This window comes from Achroia grisella, unplaced genomic scaffold (assembly GCF_030625045.1).
Source record: "Achroia grisella isolate CSIRO2021 unplaced genomic scaffold, CSIRO_AGI_Agris_v1 utg511, whole genome shotgun sequence".
Taxonomy (NCBI): domain Eukaryota; kingdom Metazoa; phylum Arthropoda; class Insecta; order Lepidoptera; family Pyralidae; genus Achroia; species Achroia grisella.
The window spans coordinates 6,078,753-6,096,313 of record NW_026712905.1 but is presented as its reverse complement, the minus strand read 5'-3'; the positions used below and the strand labels follow the sequence as shown (position 1 = coordinate 6,096,313).

General features: G+C 32.0%; 1 protein-coding gene across 1 annotated transcript in view; it reads left to right on the top strand.

Annotated features, from left to right (window-relative positions):
* The window catches only part of LOC131846496 (klarsicht protein), a 246,427-nt gene that overhangs the window by 56,646 nt on the left and 172,220 nt on the right, over positions 1 to 17,561 (top strand). The window contains exons 2-8 of the mRNA XM_059195817.1: positions 9,467 to 9,859; positions 10,617 to 10,737; positions 11,554 to 11,692; positions 11,844 to 12,047; positions 12,904 to 13,002; positions 14,060 to 14,162; positions 14,916 to 15,046. Coding sequence (XP_059051800.1) covers positions 9,850 to 9,859; positions 10,617 to 10,737; positions 11,554 to 11,692; positions 11,844 to 12,047; positions 12,904 to 13,002; positions 14,060 to 14,162; positions 14,916 to 15,046 — 807 coding nt within the window. The 5' untranslated portion in view covers positions 9,467 to 9,849. The remainder of the gene's footprint in view (positions 1 to 9,466; positions 9,860 to 10,616; positions 10,738 to 11,553; positions 11,693 to 11,843; positions 12,048 to 12,903; positions 13,003 to 14,059; positions 14,163 to 14,915; positions 15,047 to 17,561) is intronic.

Sequence of the window (17,561 nt, the reverse complement as noted above, 5' to 3'; positions counted from 1 at the left end):
TTGTTGCATAGACAAATTATTCTCTGACTTCTAACAAATTCCTACGTTTAGTCGACTCTACAATGACTGAGACCATTACGGTTCGCTTTTTGTTTCCCATATTCCCAATGTTCTCTTTGGAATCCATTCAGTGAGAACAGGATTTGAATGGTCCTCGAGAATGAAACCGTTTCTTTTTTGCTCGCTTTTGTTTTCACAATGAACTTGAGTTATTTCTTTGATATTTTGTTCGTGGTGTTTGAGTTCAGAAATTGTAATTTCGGTCTAGTTTATTATGTATTTTTCTTTCGTTGTAGTTTTAAATTTTTAATTTGTCTTGACAATTATGTAGCTTTGTAGATTAGCTGTTTTACTTTTGATTACTAATGTAAATTATCAATAGTAATAATTAAATTAACTCGAATCTAATTAGTCATATATAATGATATTATAGTCTATATTTAAAACAGCATTAGTAAATAAAAAAACTAAAAAAAATTAAATAAATCAAGAAGTTGATTTGTGTTTGTTTTGTTTGTAACACTTTATTGCACAATAAATACATTTAAATTGACTAAAGATACACGATCTTAAAAAATATATATATATATGAGATGTACAATGGCGGACTTATCCCCTTGTGTGTTATTGTCGCGATTTTTAAGATTCTTGCATTTGGTGGAATTTACGGAACGTTGATTATGCAAATTTTATCACAATTATATGTTATTTTATTATGGTACAGAATACAAATATTTGTAAATAAAATGCTTTTAAATTTTATATAATTAAGAGTAATCTTATTATTTTTACTTTTAATGGTGTTAATTGAAAATATAGTATATTTAATATGCCCAACCATTATATCAACAATTCTACGAAAGCAATGTGTAGTACTTTGATTTTAAATGATGTTTATGATTTTACGACATTTTAAACAAGTTTTCACTTTCCACAACTCACTTGATTAATTAGCGGCATTTCTACAATCACACTGATTGTTCAGTATGGTACAACACCCTTTCTCTCATACAACTATGTAAAACTACTGCGGTTGATGAACACTTCTCACCATTATGGACCTTATTGTAATCATATAGGGTCCAAATGACAATTCATTCAATTGCTGTTTATTGACCGTACTTTGTATATTCTTCATATGACTTTTTGCAAAGTTTTCTAATACACAAGCACCTTGTTAAACATTTATCAGAGACAAGGAATCGCCTGATGAAAGTAATACTACAATTAAGAACATCTGATAAATATTTATTGGTTGGTTGCAAATTACAACCTGTAGCGATTTGTAATATTCACTGATTTATAAATGTGTAAAAAAAGTCATAAAGAGAATTATATTTTAAAGAATTTATCATAAAAGTAACGGTAAAATATTATCTACCTGTATGTACACCACAATTGATATGGAGATAAGTGATGTCCATGTTACCTTATACTAACGTTTTACTGAATTGTTTTTTTTTTAAGAATTTAATGCAATATACGTCCTAATATTATAAATTCGAAAGTTTGACTGCCTTATTTTAAGATTTCATCTCTAAACGGCACTTATAAATTGACTTTAAAATTTATTAACAGGACTATAGATTGTATAACGAGAACGGATATAGACTTTCCTTTATCAATAAAAAAAACAGGACTAGACAAGTAAAATTCGATATTGTATTATTTATATTTAGATTGTAATTATAAAATGGGCTATAATAATAATACAGATATAAATATTTTAATAGATTAATATAATTACTTTTATATATAGTGTCAATCGCTAGTGTCTAGTATTTTGGGCCACAATGGAAGACCGGAGGCTTAAACTGACACTTGACAGCATAAAAAATCTTTATAGAATCACTTCCTATTGTCCGCGCATCTTGGGAAAGATGCGTACCATGTTGTTACCAGTTTAATGAGATATACTGTGACGCATCACGGATATGTAGAACAAATAACTTTGTTAATAGTATTTTTACGGTCTCGGAGGTCTAGTAGTTTGCACGCCGCCTTATTTTCAATGGTCGCGGGTTCGACTCGCGTCTGATACAAATATATGTATTGATAGTTTGTGTTGGTCTTAAATTGTCTGGCCATACATACATTAATGTTTTTATAATAGTATTAGTATTTAGTAATTACTTTTGTAACTAAATGTCATAGTAACAGAATATAACACAACTAGTAACGGAGGCGCCCACTTATTTTTTTTTATTATTTAACAGCAAAGTAACGATGCCATAGAAATGTTCTACAGATTTGCCGGCCGTGTGTCATCTACCAGTCATGATCAATGAATATGATTGATGTAGTGCCATTATAGCAAACAGAATCTCCGTTGTTTTCGTTCTTAATTGTTTTAATGTACTTTCCATTCATCATAGCTCAGTAAACGCAAATTCATTATTCCAAAATTAAAAATTAATCGAGCAATCGTCTTTTTTATTAACTTTTTGCAATGGAAAGTTCTAGATTGGCCCATATGTTTTGGCATTGTTTGTACATAGAATTCGCACGGTGTGATCGTGATAAATATTATGCGAAGTAATTTACTTTCTTCACGCTTCGAATTAAAGAAGCAATTCATCTTAATCTGACGTTTACTTTCCTTGATCGCTTTGTAATGATTAGCCTTTTAATGTTTAACAATTTGTGAAATAATACACTTATAATAATAGTAAATGTAAGGAAGGGCATATGCAAAAGTGTTTAACATGTTTAATAAATGCAAAGAGTATTTTATGTTACATTTACATATTGAAAACAAAAAATACGAGTGATGTGTTGTTGACACTACTATATATATTCAATATAACTAAGAAATTTATTTACATAAATAACCAATATGTCATACAACTTTGATTTTAAATTTCCACTCAAATGGCAAACACGCTGATGATAGATGTCCTGTGACCTGATGGAATAGTGATAATCGTCTCCTATACCCGTGATATACAATATCACGGATATACTATTATAATTGGTATATGATGTTCCTAATGCCTTCTATTCTTAAGGTCTAGGTGTTACTCGAATATCATTGACTGGAAGTCAATGTTATAATAGCATTAAGTCCTTTTGTACCATTTTTATTGTTCAATAAAGCATAGAACTAAAGTTAAAAATCCATACTTATGTAATATCACTGCCAAGTTACTTGACTGCAAAATAGGCAAGTTATGCTATTGTCTATTGATATTCTAGGGAACATAGTTGCAGAATAAGTATTAGATAAAGCAAACATAGATAGATATATAAGTTTTTTATTTATATCTTCAGATAAATGTAAAGGTTATTTACAAGCGAAACAGATAAACAATACAATTCAATATGAGTATAACGACATGTGTGTGTCGCAGCAATGCAAAATAATTCATAGTAATGTATAGAATATCATTCAAGGAGCAAAACACAGGATTTCCGTTATGTCTACGAGAATATGTCTACAGTTAATATTATTAATGTGTTAGCATTATCTATTTATCATCCCGTTGCATGTAATTAATTGAGTTGTCGATCAAAAGATAGACATCGTATTATGTCGATTTAATCCGCTTGCGATAATTGCAATCCACATTTATGTCTTCATTTAATACTTACAAGAGGTACGTGGTCGTATATTTTAAGTAGCATTTGTGTTTATTGTACTAACTGTTTACCTCGATTTCGTCTGCACAAATTTTCATCCCCCTTCTATATTATTTTTTGAGATATAATATCACCTATGTTGATCTTTGTGATAGAGTCTATTTCATCTTAAATGTCAGTTGAGCCGTTTACGTTTAGTCGTGAAAAGGTAATAGACAAACAAACTTGTACACTTTCGCATTTATAACATTAGTATGGATTAGAATGTGACTTGTAGCCGACAGTGCCAATTATGTTACGGTTCTTGAATGTCTTTCTGTTTCGCTAATTAAGGTTAACTAATTACAAATAGATAAAGATACATACTCGTATATAAATTGCACGGGAACCACCAATAGATAAATGTTGTTGTACACAATTGACGCGTCAACCGTTTAGTATTTACTCTTTTCGTGTATATAGTTAGAAAATACACACCGTGTTTAGTCCTGTCATCTAGGATGTGAATCTAAAAATCTGCCTGCATAAGTAGGTATTGTTCAATATTATTATTGTTGTTGATGTATCTGTATAGTGCATTATCTGAAGCTTGTATACTGCTACCATTATCTCGATACTATAAATTTAAACTTCAATTCAGTTACCGTTACATCTAGAGCAGATAGATTAAATTGTCTAACATTGTCAGGGGGTCAATTTGAGCCATTACAACCGTTTACTGCTAAGAAAATGAAGGTTTCTGATTGTACCTTTTGTAATATTAATAATTTATGACTCGTAGACATTATAGATTATTTTTATGTATTTGGAATAATAAACCAGACACATGTTAAGAAGTGGTCACCGTTGCCTACACATTATTATCGACATCACGAATTACATGACACTGGAGACACGTGTGCGGCAACCGCCTGCGTTAACGGTTTACGCTGGCGGGGCACTAGTGGAGGATGATAAGATGAGCATGAGGTCAGGTCAGTTAGCCCATCGTGGCAAATGTACCATATATTTATTTATTTATTAAAACTTTAATACACAAATAAAGGAGAACATGGAGAACTTAACACCTAGAGGCATTTATTATAATATGAGGATATATATATATTCCAGAGGAACCGTATAGAGGTGAACATCATATACAAGGGTATATTGTTATGCAATGGGAGTATTAGTCTACTTTACTAATAATCCTCTTCCCTCTCTTTTAGTCTGTGGTTCGGTTAAAGGGTAAGCTATGTTTTGGTTGAAGAGTGCAGTGAAAAAATATTGTTCATTATTCGTTCTATATTTATTTTAGAGGGACTTGTTTGAATACAAGGAAGTGCATTAGTTCCACTGATCCCAAAAAAATAACCCCACTACTAATCATGTCAATATTTTTTTAACCAACAGGGAACTATAATAACTCTTTACAAAACGAAACCACAAATATGTTAAGTTTTGACTAAGATATTCGGTAACATTCTTAAAGAATTCAATCGATTATAGAACTTCATACTTTTGGCATTCGGTTGATAATTATCTTTTATGATAAGTTTAAGGTTTTGAACTTTTTAGGCGCGAAACTATTTTGTCTCATAATATTGACATCTCAAGTAGGTGAAAGTTGGTGACTGATGGTTTTGTATCAGCAGCGAACAATATAGATAACAGATCTGTTCGCTGATAATAAGAGGTGGAAGATTAATAGGGCGCTTTGAGCCAAACATCCGTCATTAGAGACAGAGATTACAGGTTGTTACTCTAAAGGTTAATGGTCGATGATCTATACAATTATGGCCCTTATTTGCATCACCATAGAGGTGAGGGTGACGTAACAAAAGCATAACTCAGCGATACATAAGTATGCTTGAAATTAATTTAACATGTGTGTTTTTCACACGAATTAATCATCAGTACATTCAATATAGGTACTATATATACTATATATTTATGTATATTGTTTTTTTTTTAATCATATTTTTAAATCATTACATAGTATAAAATAAAGTAGCTGTCACTGTCTGTTCGTCCCTATGTATGCTTAAATCTTTAAAACTGCGCAACGGATTTTGAAGCGGTTTTTTTAATACGTAGAGTTGTTCTAGAGGAAGGTTTATATGTACACCCGTGCGGAGCCGGGGTGAGTAGCTAGTTGATTATAATGGAATGATGTACCCGCTTGCGCTAACGGTTTACGCTGGCGGGACACCAGCGGAGGATTATACAATGAGCGTCAAGTCAATTAGCCAATTTGGCAAATTCACCAGGAATTTATTAAGACGGTTTCTAGGGAAACCTCGTTGATATCAACCTGACATTATTCCACATTATTAACAATCTCTTTCCCCATATTTTTAAATGGGTAGTTTGATTTTTAATCTATTCTAAAATAATTAATGCGAAAGCGCTTCTGTTTGTCTATTATGATTCAGAACTAAATTGCTGAACTGATTTTTATGAAATTTCACTTGAGGTTAGATCATATCACGAGGATGTAGGCTATCAATAAAAACCAGTTGATATCGCGGTTAGCAGTTAGTAGTTGATTTTGTTTTTATTTTAACTCTATAAAATATTGTTTGGATGTTTACTATTTTAGTAAGAAAAAAAGGTAAACATTTCACGAATTTTTTTATCTGGCTCTACTAATCGTATAGTAATATTATCGTATCGCCTCGTATATATTATTATTTTAAATACGGATTTCACAAATGCAATTCTACGTAGACGTTTCAATACACGAGTGTACACATTCAATTTTAATAACTGTTACAGCTAGTTTCCTAATTAGAGGCTGACATCAAACGGGATACTATTATTTATGTACTACTAGTGGCTGCGACTTCGTACGCGGGTACGTTTGTAGATCGCCTTTTATCAATGCTGGAACAATAATATAGTATACAATAAATAAAGCATTTATTATTTGATTAATGAATAAATTAATAATATTGTAGGTGGTGCCTAAAAATTTTTAATTGCCATTCAAAATGAATGATTAATGAATAAATTAATAATATTGTAGGTGGTGCCTAAAAATTTTTAACATAATTATTTCGTCCCCGTTTGAGTGAATTTCTCAACTTTCTGTAGTCTATATGTTAATATTGAAGAGTTAAAAATATATAGTATATAGAATATATAGTATAATAGAGAGTTAAAAATTTTTTCACACAAACAAATCCATGTTTAAGTATGTGTATATGTTTTGTGCGTATGTGGAAATCTCGTTATTCTTCCAGAGATGTAACGTTAACACACAAACAGACATACTGTTTTCGCCACCTTACGATTTTATTTATATGTAGAGAAGATTTTCCAAAAATGTTTCAAAATATGACTGACAAGCTGATTTTGAATTACGCCATAAAATCTGGACCAGCAAAATAATGAGACTTCTCCGATTTCGGATGTGGGCGATGTGGATTTCTTACAAGAAATATAGCCTTCTAAGAAATCGCTAAAATAAACCAATGTTCATACTATACATATAGTTTATATTTATATTATATGGAGATAAGTATCCCTTTTTTTATTATTATATTTTGTTTATAGACAAATGTAAAAAATTCTTAAACATATAGATACGGTAAGTCATAATATACAGTAATGATATTTTCCAAACTTCAATGTAATTACAATTATATTAATAAATAAAATTACATGAATTAAATGCATACACAATAAATAATATTTCTGAAAATCTATTATTATTATTTCAGTATTGATAGCAGATGTGTACACATAACACAATCACTGCTTACCGTGAGACTAGGTGGCGCTGTGTTGATTGTCTAGGGTTATTTATTTACATTTTGTTTATTGGCAAATGTAGAAACTTCTTGAACATATGAGGCAAGTCACAATATACAGTAGTTATTTTCTACAAAATTCAAATATATTATTATTATGTAGGTACATATATGTATCAATACATAAAATATACATTGGGTCTTTCTAGTATGTATCGTGATAATATTTCTTGTCACTTGTGTATTACATATCATAAATACTGGAGTCTGTAATAATGCATTGAGTTGACCAAGCCTACGGAGATGTAAATGCTAATATTTATAGGTAAACATGAATAGTATTTGGGTTGCTGAGGTATTTTATTACTGGCAATAAAATAACGGTTATATCCAATGTTAACATAATCCGCAGCTAGGGTATTCATGAAGCATTACAAAACATTTACAGTAATACGATTCCGATAGAAAATGATAAGTAGATAAATTGATTATTCGTTCATAAATATACATACATATGTCCCTAAAACTACACGTTTTATATATATATATAATATAAACCTATTTTAGTTATTGAAAAGTATTGTCCAATACTTTATAGTTATGTTTATAATTGAAATAAAGTGGCAAAATAATAGTTAAATTGTAGTCGTAGTTTATAGTTTTTATTCATGAGTTATTTTCTCATAGTTCCCTATATACATATGTATTCATATTTAAAAATATAGAGTCACGAATTTGTCGGGGATAAGTTGGAAACTACCTAACATTTTTTTAATTAACTATAATGTGTGTCATGTTTTTTTATGAATGGAAGAAAACATACTACGCCGACGCCAAAGGAAGAATAATGATGTGTGTAATTTGATTCAACTTAAAATATAGACATTTTAACTACTCGAAGTGAAACTCAAAAGATTTTATTTCGAGTTCCTTACGGAATGGGCAAAATAATATTTCCCGGGGCAGCTAGTAACATACTAAAGAACTAATCTCAAGCTATGCAGAGCTATGTTATGGATACTAAATAACTAATAGGGAAACTTTATTTTTTTTACAAATACACATAATATATATAGAAAACATTCAGACACGTGTGACACTTGTAGAAAGTATGCTGCTACAATACTATTGGTTTAAATTATTAATTTGCTCACGAAACATATGTTTGTACGGCTCACGAATGTTTGTACGGTGCGCGGATTTCAACCCGAGACCATCGGTAGTAAGGTGACGTGCTAAACTACTAATCCATTAAGGTAATCACGAAATGAGGAGAACGTTTTCTTTGATTTTTGTTTATTGCTCACACATCTCAATTATATATTAAATAAACTTTACTAATTTATTTCCAAGTAAAAACTTACGAAAAGTGGGTTTGTCGCTAATAAGGAATTTCTTCCGATCAACGTTTAAGATAGAGGATAGGTATTAATATCCAGTATTATCTTGAAATCTGAACTGCATCCGGATTCTATTAGTTTTAAAATAGCCCAATGATGTGATTATTTACGTACACCAGTTTCCCACGCCGTTACCCATGCGAAATCTGGTAGTTCTAAAATTCGTGGAATCCTGTGTTTTTTACTTAGGTTCTAGGTATTCAAATCTAGTATAATAAACAAGAATACTCTATTTAAACCAACTGGCGTATTACAAGGAACTGATACTATCGTATATCTACCATAATCCAAACTTGCACATGAATATTTGTATGTATAATTTATGATAAAAATAAGGAAATATTATAAATAGAATAATATGAATTGTTATTTCAACTGAAATATTGTTTTCCTATAGTGACTAGTAGTTTATTTAAAACAATAGTTATGTCACTAATAATGTGATCACTAATAATATTATTTTTAAATTATTATTACTTATAGTTTTTTTAAAATTCAACTTAACATTGTTATTAGCATTTTGCTTTATAGATATAAGATTTCACTTCAATTATATTATTGTTATCTTTTTACTACCTAATTGGAATGGCAAACCAGCTGACTGGCCACCTTCTCAATCTTACAAAGCAAGCTGCTTAGCTGCTGCAATAGGTGAAACTGAGGTACCACCGCAAACTTTTTACAAAGGCTAACTCTAAGTTTTATTTTGTTCTGCCTACATTGTTATTAATAGTTCATTATTTATCTTTCCAGGACGCATTCGGCACAGATCACCGCACGAACAGACAGGGCAAACGGAATCGAACACCAAAATGTGACCACCGACGCAGCGACCAAAACACAAGCGCGCTTCAAATTCATGGGTCTTTCCTCAAGATTACATGATTAAGACACTATTTATTGTACTTATAACTTTAATATAAACGAATCTAGTCGCCATAGCACTTTTAAACACGAAGCAATTTAGCATATAACACATAAGTGAATAAAGTTGAGATTGTCACATTTTTTGAAGTAGTACAAAGATTAAGGAATTGATGAGACAGTACAAACGACTGATTGGGACGCTATCATCGATTTATAACTAAATCGATTTCATTAGAAGTTCCTAGACATTGAAGTGTACAGAAACCAAGATGTCTACAAGTGAGTATACTTATTTAAATAACTTTTTGCAATTAGTTTTTTTTTTACTATTATTATTATGTCCATGAACAGCATTATGGACATCGCATTATCAAGTGACTCATGCTTTGGAGTGAAAGAGGACTGTTAGTAATGTGGACTCATGACCTTAATGCTAACAAAGTAGGAATTACTTTCACGCGGTTCACCCTGGAAGACATCATGATAAATTGGTGAATTTGTCAGGATGAGTTAACTGACCTCATCTCATGTTCATCATCACCAGCGTAAACGGTTAGCGCAGGTGGTTGCACCATTCTTTTATCATTCATTAAAGAAAACCACTCATGTATTGCCTTATTCTGAAGAGTAAAATATCATGCCTTGTATCCTGTAATTTGATTGATCCTTATCTCATCCTTCAACCGAAACACATCTTGCAATCTGCTTAGCGGCTGAAGTAGATGAGCTAAGGCACCCAAGCAGATAATTTTTGTTTACAACCTAGACTTCACAACAAACATTTTCTGAGTTTCCGTGTACTACTGTTTTCTCATTTGAATTTTATCGTAGTATTGTTTGTATTGATTTGAGTGTTTTCTATGTATATTATGTTTAAACTTACAATTAAATGTATTCATATCTACTGTCTCTGGTACAACACAAGCTCTGCTTAATTTGGAATTAGATGGTGCTGTGTGAATTGTCCTGGGATATTATATTATTTTTTATTACTACATTAACATTTTTTAACATTATATTTGACGATACATTCCAGGTTTCGAACACTCGGCTATGAAGAGCAGCTTCTCGTTGTCTTCATTGAGAAGTGCGCCCGCGCCACCTGGCGGCTGCCCAGAGCAACACGAGCGACCGTATCACAGCCTCACTAAGAAAAGGTAAGAAACTATTGTCTTTTAAATTGTCACGTTTATACACATTAATATAGTTAATCTAGTAATTTTATGGTAAATTAACTGATACCGAATAATAATTAATGTCGTGTTACCTTTTACCTCAATTTAAAATGTATCATTTTATTAGCATATATCTATGTTCCGGACTAATCGATTTAACTCTGATAGTTGCCATTTGATTTTCAATGTTATCGAATCATCATAGGATATATTAATAGAAAATAGAAACTCTGGACAATCCACACAGAGCCATCTAGTCCCAAGCTAAGCATTGTGTTACGGGTGCTGGATATCTTCATTGCCTAGCCTTTATCCCATTATTTGGGGTTGGCGCAGTATGTCATTCTCTTCCACTGCTCACTATCGGTTGTCATATCTGATCATACTCTTCTTTTATTCATATCATCTTTCACACAATCAATCCATATCTTTTTAGGGCGTCCTCTCCCTTTACATCCATCCACGTTCATATTATACACGTAATTCTCGTTACTCCGCATAACATGCCCATAATGGGTACTGGATAACCGGTATAAATATCATACTTTAATATTTTTTAAATACATTCCCATACCAATACAAACAATCATACACATTAAAACCTACAGATGTTTGTGGGCGACGAATCAAACCCGCATCATCGGAAGTAAGACAGCGTGTTAAACCGGCCACAGACATCTTCATATACCTATCATTCTAGTTATAGAAAAGGAATTTCATAAAATTTATGAAGTGCAAAAAATTTAAGTATTTTATAAAACTTAGGAAGTGTATAAAGTTTAAATCTGCACGTTACAGAAAGGAGCCATGTCGCGAAGTGTGGCGCAGGAGTTGGGGCTCGGCGGCGAGTGGCGGCAGCGCCGGAGACGATTTGTGGCCACTGTTACAGCATCACTACGACTACATCATGGACAACCAAATCATAGACTCTTGCAAGGTACATGCTATTGTTAAAAAAATATTTCTAAAACGGGGAAAATGTAACGCAGACGAAATTCTAAAGTGTGGAAGTTAACCTTATTCGTATGTCTTCTCAAACTATAATTACTTGCACTTATTCACATTTGAATTATTTTATTTATTTGCAGGAAGCAAACGGCGAATTGTTGTCACACAATTCATCTGCTTTGCACAACGGGCCTTGCTTACTGAACCCCACAGCTGGGTTTAATCGTCAGTGGTCTCTCAACCAGCTGATAGCCGAGTTTAAGGAGCTGTGCCAGTGGCTCACACACGTTCAGGAGGAGATCTATTCTAGTCCGGAAAACCTGTCAAGCAGGAAGTTGAGAATGGTTAGTTTGAATATGAAAAAATATTTATTCACAGTGGCCAATTTCACCCACCTGTACAAAACACTAGAGTTCGTAGGTATATTAAAAAATTGTGAAATCGTATAAACCTAATAGTTTAAAATAAATAATTACGATTCAACAAATCAGTATCCCAAATATACTACAGTGCTGCAGATGGTAACATTGTTTGAAATTTTGACATTTACACACAGGTGTGAGTCGAGTCGGAGACTAAATTGACAGCAATTTAGTCTCCGAAATTAAAAACAGACTATAGTCAATTCTAACACGCAACAAATAAAAGTCAATATTAAGTAAAGTTTGGTCCTTACGTCTATGCATGTGCTATCTATGCCCGCAGCGGTGGAAGTATTAAATTTTACTAAAAATATAGCCTATATGTTATTCTGATGCATAAAGTATATATTACTATAAAGTTTCATCAAAATCCGTTCAATACGTGAAAGAGTAACAAACATTCATACTCACAAACTTTCGCGTTTATTGTTAAGATTAAGATATAACGTTCATATCACTATCCACATAAAATAGGTATTTGTGTGTAACATATTAGTTATTTATATATTTGTAAATTACAGTTAATTAATTGAATTAAATGAATTTAATTATAGATCCTACATTTAACCTTTTATTTAAGTAAATAAATGAATAGAATAATGAATGAATAAAACTTTATTGTTCCTCTCATATATACATATAGACATAAACAATTATTTATAAAAAGATAAAACATAACACAATAATAAACAAGCAACGAGGTAAGGTAGCATATAAATAAAATAGTATCTAAGAAGTTTTTATATATACTAAAAAGTATATGTATTTACATTTTCAGAGCCGCATGGCGGAGTTGGGGGCTGTGGAGCCACGTCGGGCGAAGTTTATGGAACAAGGTGCTGCCATATTGGAACGTATACCTGAAGCTAGTGCAGAGGTAAACTATCATTGCATTAAAATACTTAAATTTTTTATATCTCTGGACAATTCAGACATCGCTATATAGTCCCAAGCTAAGCAGAGCTATGTTATGGGTACTACACAATTGATCGAAATAATTGAATACATTTCTTTATAAATACATATCTAATATTTATAAAAAACAACCAGACTGATACAAACAATCATACGATACAAATGTTTTACCGTAGGAAGAATCGAGACCTCAATTATCGTAAGATGTTTATACTACTGAATGCATATTTTATTACATATACTTAAAATGGCAAACAAACTGATAGCTCACTTGATGAAATACTTCTTTCAACAGGTAAGATGTCAGTTTGTTTATATTGTCGTTTATATACATGAACTGAACAGAAACACGAATATCAGGTGATCATGACATACTCGTGAAAACAGTTATGCGTGGCCATTTATGGAGTAAAATGTCATGAGTCGATCCTGTAATTTCATTGCCATATGCCGTCAGCTTCTTTCACATTATGTAAAAAATCAATTGTCGAGAACTTCTAGAGATTATCAATACGTTTTTATCTGCACTGAATTACGCCCAAGAGGTCATGAATTCAGATTACATTTCTGAACGACTTTCCGGTGATGCAAATCGACATCAAATCATAAATTAATCCGAGAAGCGCAGTAGTCTTGACCCTGCAAGGTTGGTTTCAAATATACCCAGCGTCATGTGGGCCTGTCCAATGTTGCGTTCACTACAACATCGATGATGTTTAACGCCTCTGACTACCCATTTGGAATAATAGTCGTCAGTTAATTATTCCTTGCAATTTTATTTAACGGCTTTGGTGATTTGGTGTCTTGCCACACTGCTTTACTTTCCATGGCAGCAGGTTCGATTCCTTGCACGGTTATATATTTATTCATGAATATGATTGTATTTACAAAAAATGAATTTAAGTATTTGCAGTAGTTGTCTAGTACCCATCTAGTACCAAACAAGGTCTGTTTAGCTTATGATGCAGATGACGCTTGTCCATTTATTAATAAAAAAAATGTAATTAATTAATTCGCAGGTCACATGGCGAATGGAACATTTAAAAGTGAAATGGGATGGCCTTCGGTTGTTGCTCAGTCCTGAACAGCAGCAGAAGGATGGAGATGGCGCCGATACAGTCGGTTAGTATATATTTTTTAATTTTATTTATTAAAGTTATATATAAAAAAATATAGGTTATGTATTATATGTTTATTATGTATAGGTATTATTTAGATTTCTATTGTATTTGACTTTGAATCCATTGGGATGAAATATGAAAAATCCATTTCCTGACTCATATTTTGTTAATATGTTATCTAGTGGAAGTATTAGAAACTAAATTGTGGCTTTGCTTTAATTCCTGTATAAATAAGTACTTTAACAATATCAACAATTTCAAATCCATAGTGATAAATGACGTTAACTTTTAACAATCGAAGTTGTTTCATTCCATCAAATTGTTTTAATAATACTGTTTTTATTTATCTCATGACAAAATTACCAGTGACTAACTTTATGTCTAGTTACCCAAAGTCAATTCATTTGAAATTGCTGTAATGTAGACTACCCCACCTCAAGCAATATGTGATGTTGATTGATAATCCACGCTTTCTTTCTCGGTAACCATTGTAAGTAATTCCTATTTCACTATATGATCACATTGACCTCACTGATTATATCCTAATCCTATCATTTTCCAAATGTACCTCACCAGTTTATACCGTTAGCTCAGCTTAGTTGAGAGGACGATCCCATCTTCGTCTATTAAAAAAATATGAGCTTCTATACTTTCTACCTCAAATAAATAGTTTAAGTAGACTTTGTAAGAAGTCGTCTCGCCTATTGCGGAAGCCTAGCTTGCTTTGTAAGCTTCATTTTTTTATTTTGTACAGATACTGCCCACGAGCTGCGCTGCCTTCGCCGTTGGCTGCACTGCATGGAAGGTCGGCTACCACCACCCTCGATCGCTGCAGCCAGGGCCGCTACGTACCACGAGCTCATGCGGAAACTGCGGGAACATCAGGTAAATTATTTTACATATATTCAGTTATATATTTTATTATCACTACAAATATTGAGAATGTGATTTTATCCATACTAATGGTAGCCGAATGAAATAACATAATATAAATCCATTAATTAATCTGCATTTATATAGTTAAAGATATAAATTTGTAATCATAATTATTCGTGATATGAAATTCATGTCAGAATTTGTGATGAACAATTAGTCAAGTTTGAAAGAAAAGCTACATTGTATCATTTATATTTTGCTATTTTAAACTTCTAGTATCTCTACACTTGCAAGTATTTTCTGATAGAAATGGCTAATAAAATTAAAACTTTTTTTATAACAAATATCAATGCAGCTTTAATTACTAATTATTCATAATACCCAAAATGCATCAAAACAGATCCTTCTTTGTCGTTGTGGCCACGGCTATTTAAATAATATTCTTATCAAATATTTCTTTAGCAACATTTATCTGTGTTTGAATAAAATTACGTATTAAATATTTATTTTTTGATTGCACTATAATAAGTGTAACCAATAAAAACTACAGAATATTTTTTCATGTACAACGCCATCTAGTGCTCAATAGTTGTAATTGACCTTTTGTAACTTAGTAGTTTCACTCAAATTGGCTAGATGACGCTGTATGCAAATGGAAACTACTTACACTATTTCAAGTACGATTTTAAATTCAATAGTAGTTCACGACTATTGCCCCAGATGGTGTATTCAACTTGACAGGGCTTAAAGGTCCCACCGTCTCGGATTAACTTGGTTTGTGTTTGCTGTTTTCTGTCTGCAGGGAATCAATCAAAAAGTTTTAATTTACAATTTTTGTATGATATCAGATTCGATCTAACTTCAAATTATTTTCAGTTATAGAGAATAGATGATTTGCATGGTTCATAATGTGATGAACTGATGACAATAATGTAGTACAATAGTAACACTTAAAGAGAAAATAAGAAAGCATAATTTTTATGCAACAGAGTTTTAGGGAAACCTTTAAAATATCTTCATAAATAAGCTATATATATAGCGGTCCAATTGTAATAACTTTTTTATATCTAAACAAATTAGATATTTACACATAAACTATATATTTTTTGATTTGAATACGGTTATTATTTGTTGTGAACCAAGAAATTCGATTTACATCAAATATCAGCGTCTTTTTGCAGGTTTAATAACGTCGTGTCAATACAAAATATTGATTGGGAACCCTCGGTGTACGGTCTACCTCGATATTCACGGGTTTTTTTGTTACCTAACCACTATATTTGTTATCGACGTGGTGTCCAATCAAGGAACTCGACTCAGCAAGCCGCCATTTCTGTTAATTAATTACATGGATTAGATTAACCTGACTCCATTGTCCTGCCGGAACATTCATGTCTGCTGAACATTTATTTACAAGATCGCCGTCTCGTCGCTATTGTATAACTCGTCTAACGGTTATTAATTGTGTAGTTTTATGCATGTTATTTAAATTCGACGGCCTCGAAGGTCTAGCGGTTTACGACCCAACGTTATATTATTACTTCGGACGCGGGTTCGATTCCTTGCACGGTGCAAACATTTATATTCAGGAATATGTTTGTTTATTATATCTCTTGAGTATTTTCTATTAGTTGTTAAGTGCCCATAACGTAAGCTCTGCTTAGCTTGGGACTAGATGGCGCTGTGTAAATTGTCCAGAGTTTACATTTTTAAATATTGACTTAGTTGTAAGGGTGTGCACCATTATTTAATAACCACTTTTTACCCACGTTTTCAGGATATGTAATATGTATATATATTGTCCAGAAAATATTCCGACTTTCTTCATTCCATATATACTTGTAGCATCAATAAATATAACTCTATAGATTGCATGACGATTAATCCACCTCTGTTTTATTAAGTGGAGTAGTTAACCATAAACCTTACACCTTAAGCGCCAATAATACTCTATCAATAGCGATTTATTCACCTTAGTGCACATCCATTGCTGTGGCGCCGCCGTGACGCTCTTTGCACGGTCTAATGATCGTTATAAATCAGCCGGCGATGGAGAGATGCCTTAATTAGCTTCGACAACTCGTGAGTGAGAGTTCTTTGTAGTATGATCTATGTTGTGGCGTTCCGTTTTACAGAACTTTATGGAACGTGGTTATATTGTGTTTAAATTATTACCTTTGTTTCAGTATATTTGTTTAATCACGTGATCAATGATTAAATTCTTGTTTTTTTTTTCTTAAAAATAAACACATTTTCAACTAAAATTTTCACTTAAGTTGAATTGATTTTTAAATTGGAATAGTCAGAAAAAAATTGGGAATTGGATGTAACACATGTGGATGATAATTGACTATAGTATTCACGCTATATTTTACTGAAAAGAGAGAATCGATTGTCAATAGCTATTATTTTTAACACCACCAATACAATAAGATGACAGTTTTAACGTATATGTGTGTGACAGACACACATATACGTGGCATATTATATCCTAAACGATTGGAAAAATTATGATAGGTTGTTT